The 24,285-nt window shown below is 43.5% G+C and overlaps 1 protein-coding gene across 1 annotated transcript in view; it reads left to right on the top strand.

The window, feature by feature from the left end:
- The window catches only part of HSD17B12 (hydroxysteroid 17-beta dehydrogenase 12), a 93,159-nt gene that overhangs the window by 38,577 nt on the left and 30,297 nt on the right, over nucleotides 1-24,285 (top strand). The window contains exons 4-7 of the mRNA XM_057408780.1: nucleotides 1,928-2,003; nucleotides 15,965-16,075; nucleotides 21,091-21,155; nucleotides 22,168-22,212. Of these exons, the coding sequence (XP_057264763.1) occupies nucleotides 1,928-2,003; nucleotides 15,965-16,075; nucleotides 21,091-21,155; nucleotides 22,168-22,212 (297 nt within the window). The remainder of the gene's footprint in view (nucleotides 1-1,927; nucleotides 2,004-15,964; nucleotides 16,076-21,090; nucleotides 21,156-22,167; nucleotides 22,213-24,285) is intronic.

The raw sequence follows: 24,285 nt of genomic DNA, 5'->3' as shown, positions 1-24,285 counted from the left end.
AAAGCTTAAGTTACCCATAAGCCTGAACTTGGCAGCAGTTTGTTAGTAGTTCCTCGTGTGAGTGTCTTTAGTTTCATCACATCTCACTATGGGCCCATGAGAGATGTAGTATGAGGTTTCTTCTGCTTAGAGATCACACACAGGAGTGAAGTACAGAGTTTGCTGGCAAACTTCATGCTTCTCTCCCAAAGAAGCTTGAAAGGTAGATGACATTAAGTTACTTCAGATGGTTGTTGTACTGTGCTGTGGAGTCTGTGGGGAATTAGATTGTCTTTAAGACCTATTCTCATCTGCTTCCTGAGGTGGTGAAGGGGTTTTATTGAAGCAGTGTGAACTCTCCTGTTTTATATGTAGGTGTTAAGTGTCTGAAAGGCAGTGTCACCATGAACTGTGGATGTATTGGTTTTACTTTTACCTGGAACAGGGACTTACACAGTAGTCACAAACATTCCTTGCTTTCATTGCAGAGTGATTCAGATATGTAGCTGTCTTCTTGCAGACACTTTTATATTGACTTGCTAGATCCCATTTTGGTCTTGCAGCGGTAGGTCTGATTTGGTGACCAGGATATGCTCTGACCACAGCTGAACTTACACCGATAGCTTCCCTAAAACACCTGCATGAGTCACCTAAACTTTATACCTGTGATTAGTACAAGTAAGAGGGAGTCTGACTAAAGGAAGGCAGTATCGAGTGCTGGGGTCATTTTGCAACATGGGTGATCAAGTGACCATGGGTATGACCCTCTGAAATGCCATCCAGAGGGACCTTGACACGCTTGTGAGGTGGGCTGATGACAACCTCATGAAGTTTAACCGTGCCAAGTGCAAGGTCCTACACCTGGGTCGGAGCAATCCCAGGCACAGCTACAGGTTGGGCAGAGAAGAGATTCAGAGCAGCCTAAGGAGAAGGACTTGGGGATGTTGGTTGATGAGAAAATGAACATGAGCTGGCTTCAGTGTGTGATCACAGCCCAGAAAGCAACCGTATCCTGGGCTGCATCAAAAGGAGTGTGACCAGCAGGTCAAAGGAGGTGATCCTGCCCCTCTACTCTGCTCTTGGAGTACTGTGTGCAGTTCTGGTGTCCTCAACGTAAAAAGGACATGGAACTGCTGGAACAAGTCCAGAGGAGGCCACGAGGATGATCAGGGGCTGGAGCACCTCCTGTATGAAGACAGGCTGAGAAAGTTGGGGCTGTTCAGCCTGGAGAAGAGAAGGCTGCGTGGAGACCTCATAGCAGCCTTCCAGTATCTGAAGGGGGCCTATAGGGATGCTGGGGAGGGACTCTTCATTAGGGACTGTAGTGATAGGAGAAGGGGTAATGGGTTAAAACTTAAACAGGGGAAGTTCAGGTTGGATATAAGGAAGAAGTTCTTCACTGTGAGGGTGCTGAGGCACTGAAATGGGTTGCGCAGGGAAGTTGTGAATGCTCCATCCCTGGTGGTGTTCAAGGCCAGGCTGGACGAGGCCTTGGGTGCCATGGTTTAGTGTGAGGTGTCCCTGCCTATGGCAGGGGGTTGGAACTGGATGATCTTCAGGTCCTTTCCAACAAAGAAGCATTCTATGATTCTATGATTCTTTGTTACCTTGGCGTGTTTAATTATGGTGGTATCTTCTTTGCTTTGACTTCCAGAGGTGGTGTAAAAGTGCTGTAAAATATATGCTGTTGGCTTTCTGTTTTATGTGAACTTGTATGAACAGATAATAAACTTGACCTGAAAGGAACCAAGTAAGAAGTAGCATGGAAGTAGTTGTCCTGGTTTTCCCCTTCATGTCTCTATTTAAAATTGTAACGTTTTCAAACCTGCTGGTCATATTTGTTGTGTATCTGACAAATGATGCAATTCCTTTAACTAGAATACTAACTTGGAAGTGATTTCTGACTGTTCTTATGTCTCCTGTTTTGTTTTGTTTTGTTTTGTTGCAGTTAGCAAGACGTGGAATGAAGGTGGTTCTCATTAGTAGGTCAAAGGAGAAGCTGGACAAGGTTGCGAGTGAAATAAGTGAGTTAAAACCTTCTTTAAGCTTCCTTGACAGTCTTCAATGTCTTTTCCAACCTAGTTGATTCTGTGATTCACAGGCATGCTTATAAATTCATGCAATGGCACATGAATTTCATGCATGCTAATATATACAGCTGTGATTTTGAAAGAGGTTTGCTCTTGTGCACAGTACAAATGTTACAGATATAAATGGTAAAGGCCTTGCAGATTAATTTTCCAGGTGTTCATATTGAACTGCTCAGAACAATAGGGCTTAATACTGGAATCAGTGTCTAAAAGTCTTAGTCTTCCATAAGAACAGCTTATCAGGTCAGACCAAAATATCACCTATCCCTGTAGTAGCTGTCTGAAATCACAGTACGTGCAAAAACATGTAGCTGTTACACGTGAATATTCCCTCAGCTTGAAGCAAGTTTGATTTCATGGACCTCAGCCATGAGGGTGATTTCTTCGTAACTCAGAGCTGTTGAAAACATGTTCCTTAAGTTACTCATTGTATTACCGACTACCTAAATTTATCTAAATCCTCCCTCGTTTGTTTCATTTGCATAAACTAGTCAAAGATCAGATTAGAGAGGTGTAAACTCTATTGGGGTGACGAGTGTTCATAGTCATAGTCATATGGAATGAGTTAATGTGTTTAAGAGCACATGTTAGGGATTGTTTCGTTAGTAAAAGTGTGGTAAATGGCTGTAAAATGGATATTTGTATGGGATCAGTTAGGGGAAAGCTTCCTCAGGTCTCTTGCTGACAAATGATTTTCCAATCAGGGAACTGTAACACTCAAGAATTCCTCTTGTAATCTATATCTCTTTTATTAAGGCAGATTTCATGCAAGGTTATTAGTTTATGTACAGTATGTCAAGATAAGGTGAGAAATGTAGCTTTGTGTGTAGAGGTGTTTGATAAGCAGGAGGGAGAGCTCTGTACTATAAGACCAGTTTCTCAGCATAATGATGTTGGGTAAAGGAAACCTTTATGGTGCTGTGTCAAGCCTCAAGAAACCCCCTATGCTAAGTTATAAGGGGCTGCTTAGTGAATGTGTAAGGATGACTAAAAGACTCAAGGCCTTCACCTTGTTTAATGGTAACTGGTTTATGAGTTTACTGAAAGGACAGATGCTTCTGTTGATATAAATGCTGCTGTCTCTGATTTTTAATGTCCAGTGTAAGGTGGCATATGAAACTCCCTAGGCAGAAGAGTCTTCCTTTCTCTATGTATGTTTAGGTGATAGAGAACATTCCTTCTTAGAGCAAACAGAGCATCACGTTCTGTTTCTGCTGGGTTGGAAGGAATTGGTATTGTTCGTTAGAATCCTATATTTAAGGATGTCAGTGCAGTGTCTGGACGTACCTGTGATGCTGTAGTCAACACAGTCACGGTGTAAATGCAGTCAGTAGACTTGAGTTTTCCTGCATTCAGGCTCTTGTGGTGTCTGCAGTCTGTTCAGATGTTGTCATTTATAAGGTGGGTGACTTTTAGAGCTAAGGCTGTAACAACTAGAGTGTTTCCCTTGCAGGCCTCTAAAGTAGCTTTCAACTTCTTTATGGTGGTCCTGCAGTTGTTCTTCAAATCGACATGAGCTTGTTCCTCTTGAGTAATGATCCTTAATCACGTTAAAGAAGAATGGCTCTTTATCTAATTCCAGTTCTTTGAACTGGGTGAGATATACATGTTTTCTGTTCCTTTCTCACTTAGTTCATCCTAGTGAATGGATAGATGCTCTCTGCCACAAGCAACAAGAGGGCTTTTAAGGATCAGGTATGTTTGTTCTATTTCAGAAGAATCTGTTCTTGTGCTCTTAGGGTATACTTATATCAAGAGTGATATCTATGTACAAAATGCAAGTTGCATAACCACCATCATGAGGGAAGTGCTGATATGCCTCTCTGAATGTTAAATGCCAGCTGACCTGGATCTGATATTTCTTTGTATGTGCACATTAAACTGGCTGTACTGATGTTCCAGGAAGGCCTGATGTTCTGAACTTGTGGCTTAGTTGGAGCAATAAATAGCAGTGGATTAATGACAAGTAGTTAAAGCCTTTAAAAGACTTTTCAGTGTGTTTTCAAGTACATTGTAAAGCTGATTTTTTTGCTCAGTAGTTTAGATCATGGCTATATTATTGTTCCAGCACCTTTGAAAAGTGTCTGTTGTGTTATACCATTAAACACTTGTAAGGGTTCAGAAAGAAAACTTCTCTGTGAATAGATACAGTTGTTCGAATGCTGTATAATGGGGCTGTTCCTTGATTTGCTGTATTCACTAATGAGGTGTCCAAGACACCTCAGGTGCTCTGTGCCAGCAATTGGTTCAGGAGCCATGGGTTTGCAAGCAGAAAAGCTTCACTTATTGCACTGCTGCCAATAGGTATGTTCTGAGCAGACTTGAGAAGAACTTTGCTATAGGAATTCATTCCCTAGGGGCTGCTATATGAAGAACATCATGAAAACCAGTCAAGCAGGGGAAGAGCTTTAAAGAGAGTTTGCCTGTAGGGAAATTGTCAATAGAATTTGGTATTTGTACACGTTATTAGCTGGTGACTTCACAGGACCAGTCATGGAGTTGTGCATGAGCTGTGCATGTGCTTAGCTACAGCTTAGGTTAGTTGTAGCTAAGCAACGTTCCTACTTGCAGGTGTAGGTATCTACTTACTTGCAGGTAAGGGCATATAAATACAAGAAGGGAGATTTTAACTCTGTCATCAGTTACTATATAATTCCAAACTTTATTTTTTTTTAAGTAAATTCCCATTTTCTGCTTTAAAGTTGGTGGTTATCAGTATTTGTTCGTATTCCATACACCCAGGTGATAATATTAGCCCCTAAGAAATTATTTGGGCTGAAAAAAACCTGATTTCTTTTCAATGTATTGTCAAAAATGATCATTTAACTGGAATACATTGTCTTTTAGGCCTGTAATACTGTTCAAGAACTAGTGTCCAGAACTTTGATTCTGCTACATGTCTGTAAGAAATTACAGGGGTTTGCAGTTAAATCTGTGTAGCTGACTACTTCCAATAGTTTCCTGAGCTCCGTGCAGTGTTCCTGAGTTGCTTGGTCCTGGTAGTTTCATTTTGCCCTACTCTCTAACCCTAAGAGTCCAGGTGCAGCATAAACGGATAGCTGTCATGTTTAGACTTGGGGTCTATGGTGTTCTCACTACTCTGGCGTGATTTGTGAGTACAAGAAAGGAATGGGATATGGTACCAATCCCAGAAATGTTCCTTCTCCATTTCCCAGGCAGGAAGCTTTTACTTCTGCTTTCTTGGTAACAACATAGCAGGGAGCATTCTGAAGCTGATCTGATGCTGACCACTCTGTTTGTGCCTTAGCTGTTACCATGACCTACTGCTACAAATGGCCAGTGCCCCCCATGCCAAATCTGTCCCTGCTGCACCTACCTTGCACCTCTTTGCCCCTTAATCTCTGCCCTGTCATTTGTGAGTCCTTGCTCCTGCACACTGGTTAAATCCTTGTCGCATCTTGGAGTTGGCAGGTGATACTTGCATTTAACAGAGGGGGTTGAAATGCAGACAGACTTGGTGAGGAAGGCGACATCATCTTCCTACTTCTCTTGTACAGAGATGAGAAGGTTCACTTGCTTGAGCTTCACTCGAAGACTAGCAGAATCCAGCAGTTATTTTGACCTTTTGTGGTCTATTTCAAGGTAAATTAATGGGTTTGCAGCCTTCTAAAACCTGAACCCTCTCAACATGCTTGAAATTCCCTTTCATTTTTTGCACTTGACAAAATGCTTTCAAACATTTTTGCCTTGTTTTGATGCACTAAAGTCACCTTTCACAGAAAGTTGCAGCATCAGGGTCTTTGATTTGGAACAAGCTCTTGGTTTTCATCTCTGAAGGAAGTTCCTCTTGGATGAAGTGAGGAAAGCTCCTGTGGTTTTGCCTAGAATGCTGTTGGCCGCTTACTAAAGGAGCAGTTGTCAGACACTGTGGAGATCTGATGGAGGGTTTAAGTTGAATACATCTAATTTGAGTGCACATTAATTTCTCAATAAATTAATCATAGAACCATGGAATGGTTTGTGTTGGAAGCGACCTTAAAGCTCATCCAGTTCCAACCCCTGCCACGGGCAGGGACACCTTCCACTAGAGCAGCTTGCTCCAAGCCCATGTGTCCAACCTGCCCTTGAACACTGCCAGGGATGGGGCAGCCACAGCTTCTCTGGGCACCCTGTGCCAGTGCCTCAGCACCCTCACAGGGAAGAGTTTCTGCCTAAGAGCTCATCTCAGTCTCCCCTCTGGCAGGTTAAAGCCATTCCCCTTGGCCTGTCCCTACAGGCCCTTGCCCAAAGCCCCTCTCCAGGTTTCCTGTAGCCCCTTCAGGCACTGGAGCTGCTCTAAGTTGTCCCTGGAGCTTTCTCTTCTCCAGGCTGAACCAGCCCAGCTCTCTGAGCCTGTCTTCCTAGTAGAGGTGCTCCAGCCCTCACAGCATCTTTGTGATGCTCCTCTGGACCTGCTTCTGTGGTTTGTTCCCCCCCCCCCCCCCCTTACTCCCACTCTTTTACCATCTTCTCTTGCGTTTTCTCAGCATAATTTTGTTTGGATTAACTTGAAGAAACTGAGCAGAATCCTTAGGGAGAAATACACGACAGAGGCCCTGAAAGCTCCAGGATGCAGTCCTAGGACAACTTCACCTTTTAGGATAACTTCTGCAGGTAACTAGTGACATCCATGCAAAAGGACTTGGTTTACGGATGAGCTGTCAGCATACAGCAGAACAGACCATGTTGTCATAGCTGATTTGAAGGATGAAACCAGCTTAAGGACGTTTAGCAGTCCGTGTCGTGGGTTACACATAGCAGTAAGTGATCTGGCAAGTTCTTAGCAGAAGGTGCTATTTCACACCTAGCAAGACCGAGTTAGCCTCTTCCAGAAAGCATTGGAAGCTTGCTTGCTGTGAACCTCACTACCAGAGAGCTTCTGTGCAGTATTTGTTGTGTTAATAGTGTGTAAACCACATGAAGACCAGGAGAAGGAATTTGTAAAGGTGATTTAAATGTGAATTAGGTGCTTTGGGTTTTCTTTTGTGAATGTAAACTACAGCAGAAGTAGCCTTTTCCACACCTCACATACTATGTATATTGTGTCTGTAGGTTCAGGGCTACCTCTGGGACCTAATGGTGTCTTAAGTCCTAATGGTTTACACACTAGCTGATTGGATCAGTGGGGCAGAGAACTTACTCGGTATTGGAACCCAGAGTGAAGAACCAGGAATTAGTCATCCCTGCAGGCATTCAGGATCCCTGCATCTGCCTGGCAATCGTTGACTGGGGGAACAGGTTGCATTTGCCTTAATACACGGGAATTTACTGCCTTTCTTTGCTGTCCATAGAAGCTGTGGCTGCCCCATCCCTGGCAGTGTTTGAGCCCAGGTTGGAAGGGGCTTGGAGCAAGCTGCTCTAGTGCAAGGTGTCCCTGCCCGTGGCAGGGGGTTGGAACTGGATGAGCTTTAAGGTCCCTTCCAACCCAAAACTTTCTAGGCTTCTATTTATAGCATAAAGTTTAGTGGCTGCCGAAACCAAGGGCCCTTGTGCTAGTCCCTGGGCCATTAAACACCTTCTGTTAACACAAAAGCTGCAATATATTGCTTATCACTTTGAGTGTAATATAAACTGAATATTACATGGAAAAATGAGCGTTGGGTTGCTTTCACTGGGTAAAAGTCTGTTTTGGAAATCTGGTTTAAGGCAGTTGGTGGAAGCTTTATAGCAGAGAGACTTAAAACTGGGTCTTTTAAGAGGCTCTGCAGGGAGCAGTCTCTGGCACGAGGACTGGATGATACAAACAGCGCTGTCCTACAGCTTCATTCTGTGAGTGTGTATTTTAGTCTCTTGTCACTTTTTTAGCAGGTTGAGTTCCATTACACCAAACCCTTTTTATCTGTCAGAGCTCTCAAAATCCCCAGTGGACGGCTCTGCTGAGGAAATTGTGATAATCACTTTTATGGTTTCTTCAGGAGTACGTTGTGGTGAGGCAAATAACATTAGTTAGAAGCTGCTCATAGAGAGAGCAATCTCAGTTGTTCTGTTTTCCAGAACAAATTATTTAGGGGCAAAAAAATGCATGATGATGAAAAATGAACCATTGTAAAGATGGTGCGGCCAATACAAGTGTGCTTGCTGTGTAACTCCTTAAGCATGAGCAACGCTTCCAGTGCTGAACTGGGTCCTGGACTACTTTGTGCATTAGATCTGGACTAATAAAGTGTGTTTTTCCTTAGTAGCACTGTGGAGGACCCTGAAAACTGTGTTTTTAAGTGTCTGTCTTTTGACTGCAGTAAATGCTTATCTGTGGATGCTGAATGCAGATGAAATTAGAGGGGACATAAGAAATGATGCTGAATTAGCCTAGAAGCTCATTTTACTTGTTAAATTTGTTTTCATCAATCTAGAGATGTTTTGATGCTCACTTTAGAGTAAGGGCATGATGTTTTTGTTAATCCATGCTATGATCCGTTTCAGTCTCTGCAAGTGACTCTTAAATTCCTCTTAAGGAATTCTGGTCATTCTGGAACTCGCTCTGCTGAACTTAAATCTGGGGAAAAAAAAAGGGAAAAAGTTTTTTTCTAATTACTGTTCTAATAATGATAAACCTGGAGAATTTAGGCTTTTATTTGTAAATAGTGATGAATAATTCATGTTTACATGTATGTGCATAGTGTGTGCATTGTCACAGTCAAGCAATAATAACAAGTGAGGAGAACTAAATGTTACATGAAGTACTGGAAATAGTCTATATGCCCTTCCTAAAATGAGTTAGTAAATTGAAATAGCTTTCTTCATGCTGTGTGAAAACCAGTACCACCAATGAATATCAGAAAAAGCCTTGGAGGGGGTTGAAAATAGTGTCAGGAAAAGGGGAGACATGGAACGGGAGCTTGAGATGCTGCCTGTCACACAGTACTAACCTTTCCACTCCTCAAGTGGCACTTCCCTCTGAAACACCTTGGATTGCATCCTATCACACTCTTTATCCAGCTCAGCCTCATTGGATGTATGGAGGTAGCGATGAGCAAAACCACACAAGGGCAAAACAATGCCCTTCATAAGCAGGACTTGTGACTGTCCTCATGCAGGTCCTATGTTACGGTTGGACTTGATGATCTTCAAGGTCTTTTCCAACCCAGCTGATTCCATGGTTCTATGTCGGTGTCTTGTGCCAAGCTCCATTGTGGCATACTGGAGCCAGGGGATGTGTGGTGAGCATCAAAGCTGTGCTCCCCTTGCTACCTGAAGTAACACTGGCAGGGTGCCAGGAGAAGCTGTGGCCACCCCATCCCTGGCAGTGTTCAAGGCCAGGTTGGACACAGGGGCTTGGAGCAAGGTGCTCTAGTGGAAGGTGTCCCTGCCTGTGGCAGGGGGTTGGAACTGGATGGGCTTTAAGGTCGCTTCCAACACAAACCATTCCATGGTTCTATGACATGTGGAAGCATTGCAGTGACTTGACTGTGCAGCCCCCCTGGCTATCAGCCTCTGCAGCTGGTTTTCCAGCCTGCTTGATTTTTGTGGGGCTTTTTTTAGTTAGCTTTGTAATTAGGACAGGCTCAATTTAGGAATTCTTACAATGCTGAGCATAGTATTTGGGTGAACAGGGTTATTGATTGAGCCTGCATGTTGCTAAGAGTGTTCTGACTTGGTGCGTGTATCTTAGACGCTGTGATGTATTTTGACGTTAACTGGAGTCGGGGAGGAGCAAATGCAGGCAAGTATTAATAAAGTGTGTTTTCTTCCTATGTTTTATAGTAACAGAACTGCTACTACACATTAAAAACTTAAGTGATCCCTGTGGCTCAAGGGGTTTTGGGCTTTCACTTAGAGATCCATCTTCTGCTGTGTTGTCTTTGAGAAGTGAGAAATTGGCTTGTGCATGCGTGTGTGTATTGAAACTTAAAGCTGTTTAACAGAGCTGTAACACTTTCAGTAAGGTCTGGCATTTTTTACCCATTCTGTACTTGTATGTAATTAGGTGTTTAGAATATTCATTGTTCTTAAGGAAGGTGTAGCTATGAAATAACATGTGCAACCAGTGCAGCGTGAAAGGAGTTCCCTGGCAGTGTCGCATGTGGAGTTGACTAAAAGGGATCTGAACCTGTTTGTTAGTGCCTGATCAAATGTGCATACGTATTTGCTTTAGAATTCTGCTGGAACATAGCAAGTTCTGTTAGATTGGATGCAGGCATTGCATTATGCTATACACACTGCTAGAGTGTATCATTTCTACCTGGAGACTTCTTTTGCCCGGTACAAACAGGGCTTTCTTTTAGCCACAGTTTACTGAGCTTCTGTTATTCCTTAGGTTACCAGTGCTCTGCTTTAGAGTTTTATAGGAGTGTCTGTAACTGATGGATCATAGTTAAAATCCCACTGTTACCTGTTGCTGCCTATCTGCTCATCTTCTCATGGGGTGTTTGCTGTGCAGCATCCCCCTGGATTGAAGTTCAGCGCTGACCCTTCTTCATCTTCTGTGCTGCTTTCCAGGCCTCGGTCTTTCGTGTTTTCTCTATCAGAGAAATGGGAGACAAGAGCCATCATTTGGGACAAGGACTGATACAGCTACACAAATGGCAATTAGTTTGTCTATGGACTTAATGACTGAAACAACATCTGGAAGAGTCCAGAGCTTTTCCTCTCAATCATCTTTCCTGTGCTATTGGGATCTGATTCCTGAAGAACAGTGCAGGTTGTCCAGGGTTTCTGCTCTTTTTGCTCATAAACGTCCATACACTCCTCTTGTAGTTCTGTATTTCACTGTGACTGATGGGGGGTTGCATCTTGTTTTACACGTCTTTCTCAGTATCTTGGACTTCATTGAGTAACTTAGAACTGTAACAGTTGGTCTCTATTCTGCTGAAAGGCAAAGCTCATTCCTTGCATTCTTATGTCCCTACAAAATGATCAGAAACAGCTAGCTCTTGTTATACCCAGCTGGCTTTAATCTGCTTCTATATGATGAATGATACCAGTGTGTAGTAACGGTCCGCTATTACCAGTCTGAAAGTACTGTATGGGTTCCATCTATCCATGACACTTGCTGTGCTGCTTCTGTGAACTCTGGAAGTCCCAAACTGGATACACTCCCAAAATGGATGTCTCTCCCTTAAGAAACCTCAAAGGCTTTGTAGATCTATCTGCAGCCACTCTGTAGTCTTAAATTCTTCTTCATCTCTGCCCTGCATAGGTGCAGTACTAAAAAGCAGGAGGTTTTCATGCTTTGCTTTCATCTCTCAGGTTCTTACCCTTTATTCAAAGGTTACAAATTCTCTTTCTGGAGACTGGGTACTGGCTTAGGGTGAGTTTTGCTGCTGCAGTGGTACTGGAGAGATGGCATCTTTATTTGTGGATGTAGTTGAGTCTCCTTACTTAAAGCCATATTTCCCCTCATGTATGATGAAGAATGGTGAGCTGTTTTTCTACTGCTTTGCTTGCATCTCTCGCCATCCTGAAGCTAAAAACCAAGTGAGACTTCTTTTAAGTTTTCACAAGCAGTTGCTTTATACCGCATCACTGTGTTGGTGATACTGACATGAGGCTTTGAATATAAAGCCATGAGATGCTTCAGTTCTAGCAAGAGGTTTTTGATGGACTTTCCCAGTATCTGCTTACAACATGAACATCCTATCCTGCACTTCTCTCTTGCTCCTAGTTGGTTGTCTGTATGATCTGCCTCGCTGTCTCGGTTCTCTAGTGCCTCAGTTGTGCCTGCTCCATGACTACCTGCTTGCTGAAGTACATGGCTTCCACCCCTACCAGTCTGTCTTCCTTGAGTATTACTCCCTTCTTTCCCCTCTCCAGTGCAGCAGCATCATTTACTTGTGATGTTACTGGCTGCAGACTAAGTTCATTTGGCATCTGGAGGTACTTTTTCCATCCTAAGGTAGAACTGGGGTTCTCCTCTGGGCCTCTTAGGTTTAACATGCTCTTTAGCAGCTTTTGTTCTTGCATTTGTAAGTAAAAGCTAACGTCACATCTGTGTAAGAGTAGATACTCTTGTGAGCTACTGATTACTTAAATCATGTATGACTACACGAGTATCCTTTTAATAAGCATCCTGAACTTGACACATCAGTTATTCTTTACCACCTACGCAAAAAGTGGCACTTTTTTCAGTTATAGTATGTTCCCTTTCTAATGTATTATTTTTATACTGCCTTTGTTTGCATGACAACTGTATTTATATAGGTGTTGGTCTGGGGCATGCCTACGCCTCTGCAGTCTGTGTTCGTGGGTTGCTGTCTGGACATTTGTACTATTCTGCTCTATGACCAGGATGACTCTGGTTTGTTCATCCTTCCCACAGATGCTTTGTTGAGGTTTTGTTTGTGGTCAGCAACTTATTTGTCAAATGATGGTGTGGTTGCACAAGATCATTTCTGCTTTCATTAGATCACCAGGGTACTGTTGTGCATAGTTGGTCTCTTGCTAAGTGACCAGAAGTCATAGAGAGCCTGACAAAGAAGTGGTAAATGCCCCATCCCTGGCAGTATTAAAGGCCAGGTAGGATGGAGTCTTGGGCGACGTGGTCTAGTGTGAGGTGTCCCTGCCCATGGTTGCCATGGGTTGGAACTGGATGAGCTTAAGGTCCTTTCCAACCCAAACCATGCCATGATTCTATGACATGTGGAAGTTTAGTTTAAAACTTATTTTTAGGGTCAGTACTGAGCTCACCTGATATTTTTAGTAAATGAGATGATTAAAACGCTGATGTGTCACAGTTGAGAAATGTGAAGGTCAGCTGAACCTCCTTTCTTATCCTTGAGACCTTATGGGTAGGTGATGACTGATTGCTGCACAACTGTAGATAACGCTGTGGTGTAATACTCAGTCCTCACAACTGTTGGTGACGGGGTGGTGTACTGTTCAGTCCCCACAACTATTGATCAAGTGGTGGTGTAATATTCAGTCCCCTGCTGAGCAGCATTTGAAGTACCAGTTCCACTTTATATAATACATCATAAAGAATGATGGACACTGGCAGATAACATCAGCTCTTTCAGATCCTCTAGTTGCTGACTGCAAAAGTTGGCTCAAAACCTATCTTAGGCTCTGTGTGACTGTCAGGTACCTCCTGGTCTTTGAGCTGAAAGCTCCGTTGAGGAGTTGTAAGTTTTCCCTTCTTGGGCAGCAGGAGCTCAGTCACTGCTAGATGTCCTGGATTAGGACATAGCCTGCTTGCTTCCTTCCCCATTACACTGTATCTCAGAGTCTTTTGGGAAGATGAAACAAGGATGTGTGCTACACTGTCTTCTAGTCCATCTGCTTGAGAACATTTTAATCCTTCTTAAGAGCAAGGGAATTCCCTTTTCCATTGTTTATACAGTGCAGATCCCATCTCTTCTCTGCACCTTGTACTCACTACTAGGCTGACCTTATGCAGAATTGCCTTAAGTCTTTTTGCATTGTCATTTGATACGGAATCATTTATCAGGTGTATCTATTAGTCTGTTCTCTGATGTAGTGGATCATGGCACCTATTGCAGGCTCTGTGACAGCACAGGGTATGCAGAATCATAGAATGGTTTGGGTTGGAAGGGACCTTAAAGATCATCTATTTCCAACACAAGATAACTGAACACTGGTGTGAAATGGAAACAGAGGGTTTGGTCAGCAGGCATCTTCTGCTGGGGCAAGGCAGTCTTGCATGTTTGCAGTGAGCAACTACACAAGGACTGTGCCCTCTGACCATACCAGTAGGCAGTCTTCTACACTTCATAGGTTCTTAAACACTGTACTACCCACCCTCCATCCACAAAGGGTGTTTGGTCTTTTTATAGTTGTATTGCTTAACTACCGTAGATGTAATGGCTCTTTGCTAGTTTTCTGAAGGCTCAACAAAGGGTCTTACATGAACAGTGATGTGAGGACTTAGGATTTAGGCTGAGAAAGTTGGGGCTGCTCAGCCTGGAGAAGAGAAGGCTGCGTGGAGACCTCAGAGCAGCCTTCCAGTGTCTGAAGGGGGCCTATAGAGATGCTGGGGAGGGACTCTTCCTTAGGGACTGCAGTGATAGGACAAGGGGTAACGGGTTAAAACTGAAACAGGGGAAGTTTAGACTGGATATAAGGAAGAAGTTCTTTACTGTGAGGGTGATGAGGCACTGGAATGGGTTGCCCAGGGAAGTTGTGAATGTTCCATCCCTGGCAGTGTTCAAGGCCAGGTTGGACAGAGCCTTGGGTGCCATGGTTTAGTGTGAGGTGTCCATGCCCATGGCAGGGGGTTGGAACTGGATGATCTTCAGGTCCTTTCCAACCCAAACCATTCTGTGGTTCTATGATTCTATAACTTATTATTTTTTTCCTATTTATAATACTAGGTCTTCAGATTTTTCTTACTTCATCCCCTCAGTGTCCCTGTAGTGATTTCAGAAGGCTCCAAAGACGCATCGGTAACAATGCTAATGAAGAGCGGTTAGTATAAAAAGGCCAACTGAGCAGATTCGTGGCGGTGGTGTTTGTGTCCTTTAAACGACTCTCATTTCGTGAAGCATGTAAGCAGCAGTGAAGACAGCTGCAGCCCCACAAACCAGTTAAAAACGGCACGTATGTAGAAGCGAAGATGACTTGGGCTTTGCGCGCCCGATCCACTTGCCCGTGTTAGATGTGCCTCTAATGCCGCCTTTAATTCCGTGTCCTGTAAGTACTCCAATGTGTATGCTAAATATTAGACCAGCTGTGTTCAAAAATAGACCGTTCCTAACCCCCCCCGACGTGGAACTTGATTTTCTTGTGACGCGATCACAAGGCTGCTGCTGCAGTAGGGGCTTAATGCTATTTACGTCGTCATTTGACATAGCAACATGTCTCGAGGGATTTTCAAACAATGCAGCTGCTCAGGAGAGATGAAGAGGTTGAGGGTGAGGAGGGGGAAAAGGAGGAGAAAGAATTCCATCTGCCATTGTAGGGATATGGTGCAGGGGGAGGGGAGGCAGCCAGCAAACCAGCGAGTTCAGTGGATTCATGATTCTGCATGAATGGACGGCAGGAGCATGGGAGTCGCGGCTTTCCCTTGAATGGGAAGGAGCATCATGGGAATCTGGCTGCTTCTAATCTGGTTTTTGTGAATGATTCCTTTCCTTTAACATGGCACCGCTTTTATGAATGGCTCTGGGGGCAAAGTGCTGCGAAATCCTTCTCGAGCTGTACACAGGTGCCTTAAGGAATTGCTAGGGCAGGAGTTAGGCGCAGCAGAAGAGGTGCTGTGATGTTAAGCTACTCTTCGGCTCTTTTGACGTCGGTGAGGCCGTCGTAATGGTTTTAATTGTGTCATTAATGTAGCTTTGATGGAAGCAGAAGCGCTTTTTATATGAAGTATTTTTAATACTTGCTTTCTTCTATTTCAAACTGTAGTTGGCGACGTGTACTTTTCCTGTTCTGTTAAGGTTGGAGATGACAGCATATCAGAACAGTTTTGGAATGTGATTAAACTCCAAGTTCTTCTGCTCTTGTTCACCCACATGTTTCCTTTTTGATTTATGTTCAAAATACTAAATATTCAGGAAGTTTGATGGCACCAAAAGTGAGAATGGAAAGGGAGGGCAATGAAAGAGCTATTTTGCTTGGTCTGAAGCAACTCATTTGGCTTAAGTTGGGGGAAAGTTTCCTTGTCAAGTTGTACTTGAACACTCGTGTATGTGCACATTCAGATTTCTGCCCCTTTGGTTCTGTGCAAACCTGTGTCATTTGTTTCCTTGCCACCTTCATTATACCTTACAAACAGAATGTGCTGAATCATGTGGGAATTCATGGTCTCACCAGAAGTAGCCGAATGTCCCAAACATCCTGTGCAGGTTATGTTAGAACTCAGTGATTCCCATTACAGAGGTGAAAATGTGTGATACTGGCTACTTAAAATGTTTTGTCAGAACGTAATAATGGATATATCAATATCTGAATGGTAATTCATCTACTTCAAACTTCAGTTTTTAACAACTTATATTTTCTAGGGGAGAAGTACCAAGTGGAAACGAAAGTCATTGTGGCAGACTTTGGAGAGACAGAAGATACTTACACTCGAATCAAAGCAGGATTGGAAGGCCTGGAGATCGGTGTTTTAGGTTTGTATCTGAGCTGTCTAAAGCTTTCATAGTGGTGTTTTGTCTTGACATGCCTACTAACTTCTTGCCATATTGAAGTTTATGGAAACCAATCCACAAAAGCTAATATTTCCCTGAGTAAAACTGTGTTGCTGCATGCTCTGTGTGTGTTTTAGTTTCCTGTTGATGCACTACATGAAATGGTGTTTGCATGTGTGCCTGTGTAGGACTTGTGATGCTTATTGAATGTTTTCAGTGTGTTCTGATTGCTAAAGGCTCTTTAGCTTATGACAGCGTGCAGTGTGACTTGACCTAATGCTGTCTTAGAACCTAAGCAAGCTCCAGATACTTAAGATTTAGCTTAGCAGTAGAGCCCTGTGGGAGAACCATTAACTTTTAATCATAGAGCTGTTGAAATTTAATCACTGCAATATAGCATCAAGTAACTGGCTCCTGCTTCAAAAGTTTTAAGCATGTTCTGGTACATTGGTAAGCTGCAGTTCCTGTTTGCTGGTAGTAGTGCAATATGCCAGTGTATGGTGTGTGATGTTGCAGGAGTGTAGTAGTGATGTGGTAGTCCTTGAAAAGACAAGGTGATCCATCCAGGTACTTTGTCAAATGTAGAATTGAGGTGATTTCAAGGTGTTTGTCACAAGCTAAGGGGAGTTTAAACATAGCAGCAGTTTACCTGATTTTCTTCTGAAAAGAGTGATAAAGGCAGTTGCTTATCAGTTTTCTGCCTCTTTCTATAGAAGCAGGTATACCTATACATATCCTATATTTCTGTGGCTACTCAATGTGGGAATGAGAACCTGAGATGGTTAAATGTAAGGCTTGAGCTTTTATAAAGTCATATGGCTCAGACATCTACTGCTATGTGTGATCATATAAAGTACTTCTCACTGCAAAACTCATTTTGCTAACTGGAAGTGTAGCAGTTAGAGCTAGAAATCTTTCTTTAAGAACCATGTTTCAAGCTAAGTTTGTTATACAGGTATATACTGTGTTATACACATATATACGTGCATATGTTATACACATATATGCTACATGAACTTCATTGCTAATAGATTAGCCTTATCATACGATGTCTGCAAATAATGCCCAAGAAAGTAATGCATATAAAAACTCAACTTAAAAAACAAGACTAAAGGATAAAGCCTAGAATCCTCCCTAATACTTCTGACAGATTGGAGTACATACAACTCGTGACATCCAGTATTTAATTGCTCCAAAACCTCAAATCCATTTGCGTAACTGCAACTGCCAACAATGTGTTTAATGTAAAGGGGAGTTGTGACAGCCCTGTGGATGCCTCGTTTCTTGTTTTTGAAGGAAATAAGTTCCAAAGAAACTTTGAAGATTAAAATTATCATCTGCTCTAATCCATCCCATCAAAATCAAATAGGGGAAAGGAGGGCTTGCAGGCTGCCTGTCACATAGCAATTGCTGCAGAACAGTCTTAACACTTACATGTCTTGAAACACCAGCAAACCTTTTACAGTGTGATGTACAGACCTGGTGCAGCGTGATATGCAACCCTTGTGCAGGGTGATGTGCAACCCTTGTGCAGGGTGATGTGCAGCCCTGGTGCAGGGTGATGTGCAGCCCTGGTGCAGTGTGATGTGCAGCCCTGGTGCAGTGTGATGTGCAGCCCTGGTGCAGTGTGATGTGCAAGCCCTGGTGCAGGGCGATGTGCAGCCCTGGTGCAGGGCGATGTGCAGCCCTGGTGCAGGGCGATGTGCAGCCCTGGTGCAGGGCGATGTACAAACCACACACTGGAAGGGTTCTTATTTCTCAGGTTTGGTTAAGATTATGGTGATGCACAAGTCGTGAAAATCAGACTATAGCTTGGCTCAAAGCGGGCACTAAAGCAGTGACTGCAACTCAGATTCTGTGTATGCTTATTACAGGAAAACAAGTGCGTTCCTCAAACAGAGCCTGGTTCTTGCTTTTATTTGCGTGAGCACCTTGACTAAAACCATGGTAAAAATAGCAACTAAATGCTCCAGAGTTGTGTATTCTCTAGCTGAGCTCCTCGGCTGTTTGTCATGCAGCCATTGCCAGTGCAGGTTTACAGAAATCTCTCTTCTAATAACACAGTTTTAGTAATCTCATGCTTGAGATCATCACTTTACATGGTACGAAGGTTTCCTTGCTTTCCCCCATCTCTAGCTGTATGGGTAGAAACCCCTTGCCCATCTGATTTTCCAACACGGATGATGGCTACTCCAGAAAGACCATATCTTAATCTTTTTATGGCAATTCATTTCATGCTTTAATGCCTTATATTTTGAATTCTGTAGTATTTGTTGCAATCTGGAATAGAGCTTTTGCTGATCTGCGTTAGTGTGAGGGAAAACACGGGTTTAAATGAGAACAGCCATAAGGGATGAGTTCTCAGGTTCCAGTATACTTCCTTCTTTTCAGGTCTCATCTGAAGCAGTAGCTATGAGGAGCGTTGGTAGCACAGCCTAGTTCTTAGAGATCGATGCTGATTATTCCTTAACCTTATACTTGGAGAGATGAGAGTCTCCACGTATACAGCTTGAGATCGTGCTTCTGATTCTATAGTTGCACCGAGTCTAACTAAAGTACTTCCAGATTGAAATCCTTGTAAACTTCTTATTTGGAAGCTTCTTCTCACCCACGTAGGAAGGCTAAAAGAGTTTGCATAATGTTTTGCTGTGTGTTCAAAACAGCGTCTGTCAGTGACTTCGAACATGTGCTAGCTACAGCAATATGTTAAACAAGCAGAGGTGGGAAATCTTCCTTTTGCTGTTCCTAAATAGCTGTGATTCTCCAAAGGAGTTTGAGCTGGACCCTCTTGTTCTGCATGTTTCTGGAGGTAAAATACACCTGTACCAGCTGAAAGTGAGTGTATTCTGATGTTCAGTTCCAAACTGCAGCAAAGTAGGAGCTGGTAGAAAGTGCTGGAGGTGGAAGGGGATGTAAGTATCTGAGACCCAGTCTGCAGTGAGGGGTGTGAATTTGGTGTGAGACTCTGTAGCACGAATCTATATTTGGAGAGAATACCCAAGGTTAGTCCCTTGTTATGCCACGTTTCAGAGCCAAAATCCTTTCCCAGAGACTGAAAAATAGCTTATTTCAGGATGAAAAGAAAGAAAACAAATCTGTCTCTGGCACTAGCGAGGTTGGATCTTCTTCCTTTTTAGAACTTTCCCCCTAAATATAGCAAATGTCTGCTGGGAATTTGCCAGCTCCCTGTTCCCCTCCTCAACTCCCGTGTTTTTAAAGGTTATCTGGAAGTTAAAGATTTCAAACACAACCATGACTAATGAACTAGAGCTTTCCATAAATACACACAGATCCGCGCCGAAGGAGCTGTCATCTGAGGGAATCTCTGAATGAAGTTGGTGCGCTTAAGAACCTCTGCTGCGTGTTTCCTGCATCCCTATTGATGCTTAAACACCTCCGAGGTTGGATGCTGAAAGGATGGCTTTTAGCACAGGTGGAGGGGTTATTGTTATATATACTTTTAAAGGCATCAGTGCCTTTTGATGGTGATTCTTGCCCTGCAGGCTCCTGCCCTGGAGGTGGACAGTGCTCATTGAGCACACACAGCCAGCGCTTGGGGATTCTCTAGGGTGTGAGGCACTATATAAATGTAAAATGTTGCCACAGCAACCAAATGTCACACGATTCACTTGCGTAAGATGAACAACGGGTACTTGGGAAACGGAGATCCCATTTGCTGGCTTTCTTTTTCCCCTTTGGTGTGTGTATGTGTGTCTCCATATCGATGTGCTCTGTGAAGTTTGAGGCTGCGGAGCCGCGCCGTTTGCTCTCGGCGTTAGAAGTTTTCCCCTGCTCGCGTTGGGGTTTGAGCACGGGCATTGGTTTCACGTCTGAGAATGAAACCTTGCTGGGAAATCAAGAGGTTTAAGTAATTATTACCTTCCCTCGGTTCATTTTGTATGCTGCAAAGGGGGGGAAAGGCTTCGTAGATGTGGGGTGGCAGCAGGGAGGACAGTTGGATGCGGTGGATCGCTGTGTAAGGAGCCCCTGGCCATAGGGTACAGCAGAGGCGGGTCTTGAGCCCCTTTAAAGGCGGCCCTGGCCGCGGCGGGGTAGGGACGGACGGACCTGGAGGGACCGGGGAGGAGGGAAGCGGCCGCCGCCCGGGCTCCTGCTGCCACCTTGCGGCCGCTCCACGGTAGCGTCTTTGACTTCATCTGCCATGGAGCCAGGCTGGGAGCTGGGCTGGGTCAGCCTGGAGAAGAGAAGGATCCTGAAGGGGAGAGCTTAGAGCAGCTCCAGTGCCTAAAGGGGCTGCAGGAAACCTGGAGAGGGGCTTGGGACAAGGGCCTGTAGGGACAGGCCAAGGGGAATGGCTTGAACCTGCCAGAGGGGAGACTGAGATGAGCTCTTAGGCAGAAGCTCTTCCCTGTGAGGGTGGTGAGGCACTGGCACAGGGTGCCAGAGAAGCTGTGGGTGCCCCATCCCTGGCAGTGTTCAAGGCCAGGTTGGACACAGGGGCTTGGAGCAAGCTGCTCTAGTGGAAGGTGTCCCTGCCCGTGGCAAGGGTTGGAACCAGATGAGTGTTAAGGTCCCTTCAACCCAAGCCATTCCTTTATCTATCAATAAAAGAGGTATTAACCAGTTTCACTCAATGCCCTGCCTGGCACTGGCAGCTTTGCTTTGGCTGGAGGCTCCCTTTCAGCAGGGTCTCAACACTGTGGTGCAGCGATGTCGCTCTACACTCACACGTTGTGTGCTGACATTTCTAAACGAGGACTTGTTCTTCCCTTGCACTGTGGAATGTGGTGGAGGATGGGTATGATGTGCTAGATGTGTCAGCTTTTAAACAACCAGAGAATTCACACACATTTAAAATGGCTTGCGTAGTCACTCTTGTATTCTTCGTGTGTATTCTTACACTGAAGGAAACTTGGCTAAAGGGGTCAGAATGTTTTAAATGCACCAGTTTAAGAGTGTTGTTTGAAAACTGTTACTCATCAAAGCCTGAGAAAGCTGATGGTGTCCCATGAATCTAATTCATTCTTTTGTTTCAGTTAACAACGTGGGAATCTCCTATGCTTATCCTGAATATTTTCTGGATGTTCCAGACCTGGACAAGGTAAATGCTTTTGTGGTACTTCGGGATGTTCTCATAGTTCGCACTAAATGCTTAACAGATAGGGCGAAGGTATTCAGGTTTGGTTAAGGAAGCCACGTAACAAGGTCTTCTGATTACAATGAAGGGTCCCAAAAGTTGAGATTTGCATAAAGCAACAAATCAGATGATGGCAGTCTCGGTTTTTGTGGTTTTATGTGTTCTTCTTCATTTTGTATTCCTACTTGAGAAAGATGCTCTGGGGTCAGCTCAATTCCAGTCCTGTCTGCGGTCTCATCTGGCTGTTGTTCATGAGCTGCCTTAGCTGGAGCTGGGGTTCTTAAGTGACTGAAGGGAAAGGAAGCAAGCAGCTTCATGAATGGAAGCTGCATATTCCATAACACTGTTGTGAAACTTAAATACGACCACATTAGTTTGTGATGTGGGGACAACCTTGATTGCATTGGGTACGTTGAAAACTGATTACAATTTCACTGGTGGATGGTTTTGTTTCCAAACCCCTTGTAGCTCATTGTATCCACTGTGAGTTTGTTTCCTGCCTAAGTGTTGATAGCTGTATCTGGGTTTTCATTCACCTAAAAATAAGCTTCATGATAGCAGAAAGAATAAATCCCCAAATTCTGTTTTTTTACTTGATGAATAAACTTTGTCTCAAGCAATATTGTGAAATGCAGAGTGAAATACAGGCATGAATTTATGAATGTGTCTAAACCAGCAGAATTTATTAGAGTTCATAAATATTGCAAAAAAATGGTAGAAAATACAGTGTCAGTGTGATACATCTGCCTTGCTCTTTATTAGTATGAGTCACTAATCAGAGATAAAACTTGACCAAGGGCAATTCCCAGACTGTGCTTTGAAGTCCATCACTGTTCCCTATAGTTTAGCAGGAAGGCAATGAGTAAAGGTGGATGTGTAAGTGTCAGGTTTAAGTTACCCTTGCACTTGAACCTAGAGGGCATGTAAATACCAAACAACTAACTTGGAATAAAACCCAGCCTTTGTTTTCTTGCAGACAATCGACCAAATGACCAACATTAACATCCTGTCTGTCTGTAAGGTAAGTGCCCCATCACCAACACTTGTCCTTGATGTATTCATTCAAAACCACTTAACAGTTAACATCCGTTTGTCTGGGGCAATTACTTTTGCAGGTTGGACCACAGGATCAGTTTTTGTCTTAGAGTAACCTAGAGGTTATGGCTGTCCTATCAGACTGTTCTGGTTGTGTGAAATAGAATTAGTTGTGAGGTACCTGTTAGCTATTTGGAAGAGCAAGGTATGCACAAAACAACACTTAATGCTTCTTCATGCCTGTTCTAGTCCTTCTTGTAAACTGTTCATTCTTCTCCCCCTGTATCTGTGGTTTTGGGGGGTGTTTCTTTCTGCATAGCTCGGGTTTTTGTATGTTGCAATGAGAAGGCACTTAAATATCTTCTGTGAAATATAGGAGCAGGAAGGAAAACCGAGTCCACAAAGGTGTGCATTAACTTTTGAAGTGAAGTTACCTTCCCTTTGTAACATTAAACCTGAAGTTGTTGCTGATGAGAAATCAGCCTGACTTCAGGCTAAAACATATGGCTGTTCTCTTGTTTATTAACATGAGACCCATTCAAAACCTCAGATTTTCATCATAGTGTTTCCAACTGAAAGGGCCAGAGGGAATAGCAGCTGCTTACATGACATTGGGAGTCAATTAGAGCATTATCAGTGAGTTCTGAAGGAACTCCTTGTGATTATTCGCTGTTAAACCATCACTTTCTCTTCTTATGCATAACAAAACTTGCATATCCATTAGATGAGGGTTAACCTTTTGCCTCAAAGCCAAGTATTAGATGTTTTAAAGCTGGCTTGGAAGATTTGACTTCTCTGCAGCTGTTCTGATTAGGTCAAGTACTAAATTCATCCTGTACGGTGCATGTGAGGAGTCTGAACTGTGTGGTGTTTCCCTGTGAGGAGGGACAGGACCTCTTAAAACAATGCTCCTGTAGGATGATTAAAACAAGCAAGCAGTGAAAGTGCAACCATTGCAAGACTGCATGGGATTGTTAGTGACTTCTGTTAGTCACTTAGCAGGGTCTTTGTAATGTTAACAGAGCCATCCCAGGTGTAAATCTGAAGTGTTACCATGCACAGACCACTTGGTTAGAGGTGAGTGTAATCAGCGCTTCTGCTGAGGTGTGACATCTGTGCTGTGCCAGCAGAGGGAGTGCACTATTCAGTGATTAAGTGATGTGGGGTATCATTCTTCCTGGGAGCATCTTGTTAGAATAGAAAAGTTAGAGATGAACTACTTGAAGGTGTATTTCCGAAGCCAGAATAATAGTTGAGGTCTGCTTTAACTCAGTTAAAGCAGATGCAGAGATGCAGCCAGATTATATTGGTTTCCTGAACAAACTACTGCTGGTTTGTGGCTTGAGTTATTGTGCTTATGATCAGTGGTGGTCAACAGTTTACAGTTCCTTGTCAGATTTGTCTCCTGGCAGCCTCTTCACATCCTAATGTGGGTGTCTTCACACCTATAAAACCGTGCTCAAGATCTACTTGCTGTGTGTTAATAGTGCTTTTCCTTCTCTTTGAAAACTTCTTTCTTAACCACGAGCAGCTCCTGCTACTGGGTCTAATCAGAGCTTGAGCATAAGCTTCCAGGCTTGAAAATGTTTCCCCCTGCAAGAGCCTGTTGTGTAATTAAACAGCAGGCATGCCAGATGCTTATTGTTCTGGGAGAGGAGCACATCAGAGATAGGTACCATCTGTAAGTCAGTTTGTCAGGAGAACCTATAGAACTAGAGAGCCATGGTAGGAAAAAAACAGTTTTAAGAGAACTCTGTATGTCCCCTCAATTAGATTTTTGGGGACATAATGCTGTGGATATTTCACTCAGTATTTATTGATACCATCTCTTATCCAGGCGTATGTGTGTTTAGAAAGATACTCTTCCTTATTGCTTGATTAAAAACATGATGGGATGGAAGAGAGCACCGCGTTCTTAAGCAAGGAGATGAAGGTCTGCTGAAAAGGTGAAAGTAGGAGAGGCAGAACAGGTTTTGCTAGTACCCATAATACTCATTCTGCTTACAGTATCTCCAGATCCTCTTTAGAGGTGTCACATAACCTGTCTACTATTATATTC

Source organism: Pezoporus wallicus, unplaced genomic scaffold (assembly GCF_028554395.1).
Source record: "Pezoporus wallicus isolate ANWC-B61680 ecotype Strahan unplaced genomic scaffold, APGP_CSIRO_Pwel_v1 contig_6382, whole genome shotgun sequence".
Lineage (NCBI taxonomy): Eukaryota > Metazoa > Chordata > Aves > Psittaciformes > Psittacidae > Pezoporus > Pezoporus wallicus.
This window is presented reverse-complemented; position numbering and strand designations above follow the sequence as displayed.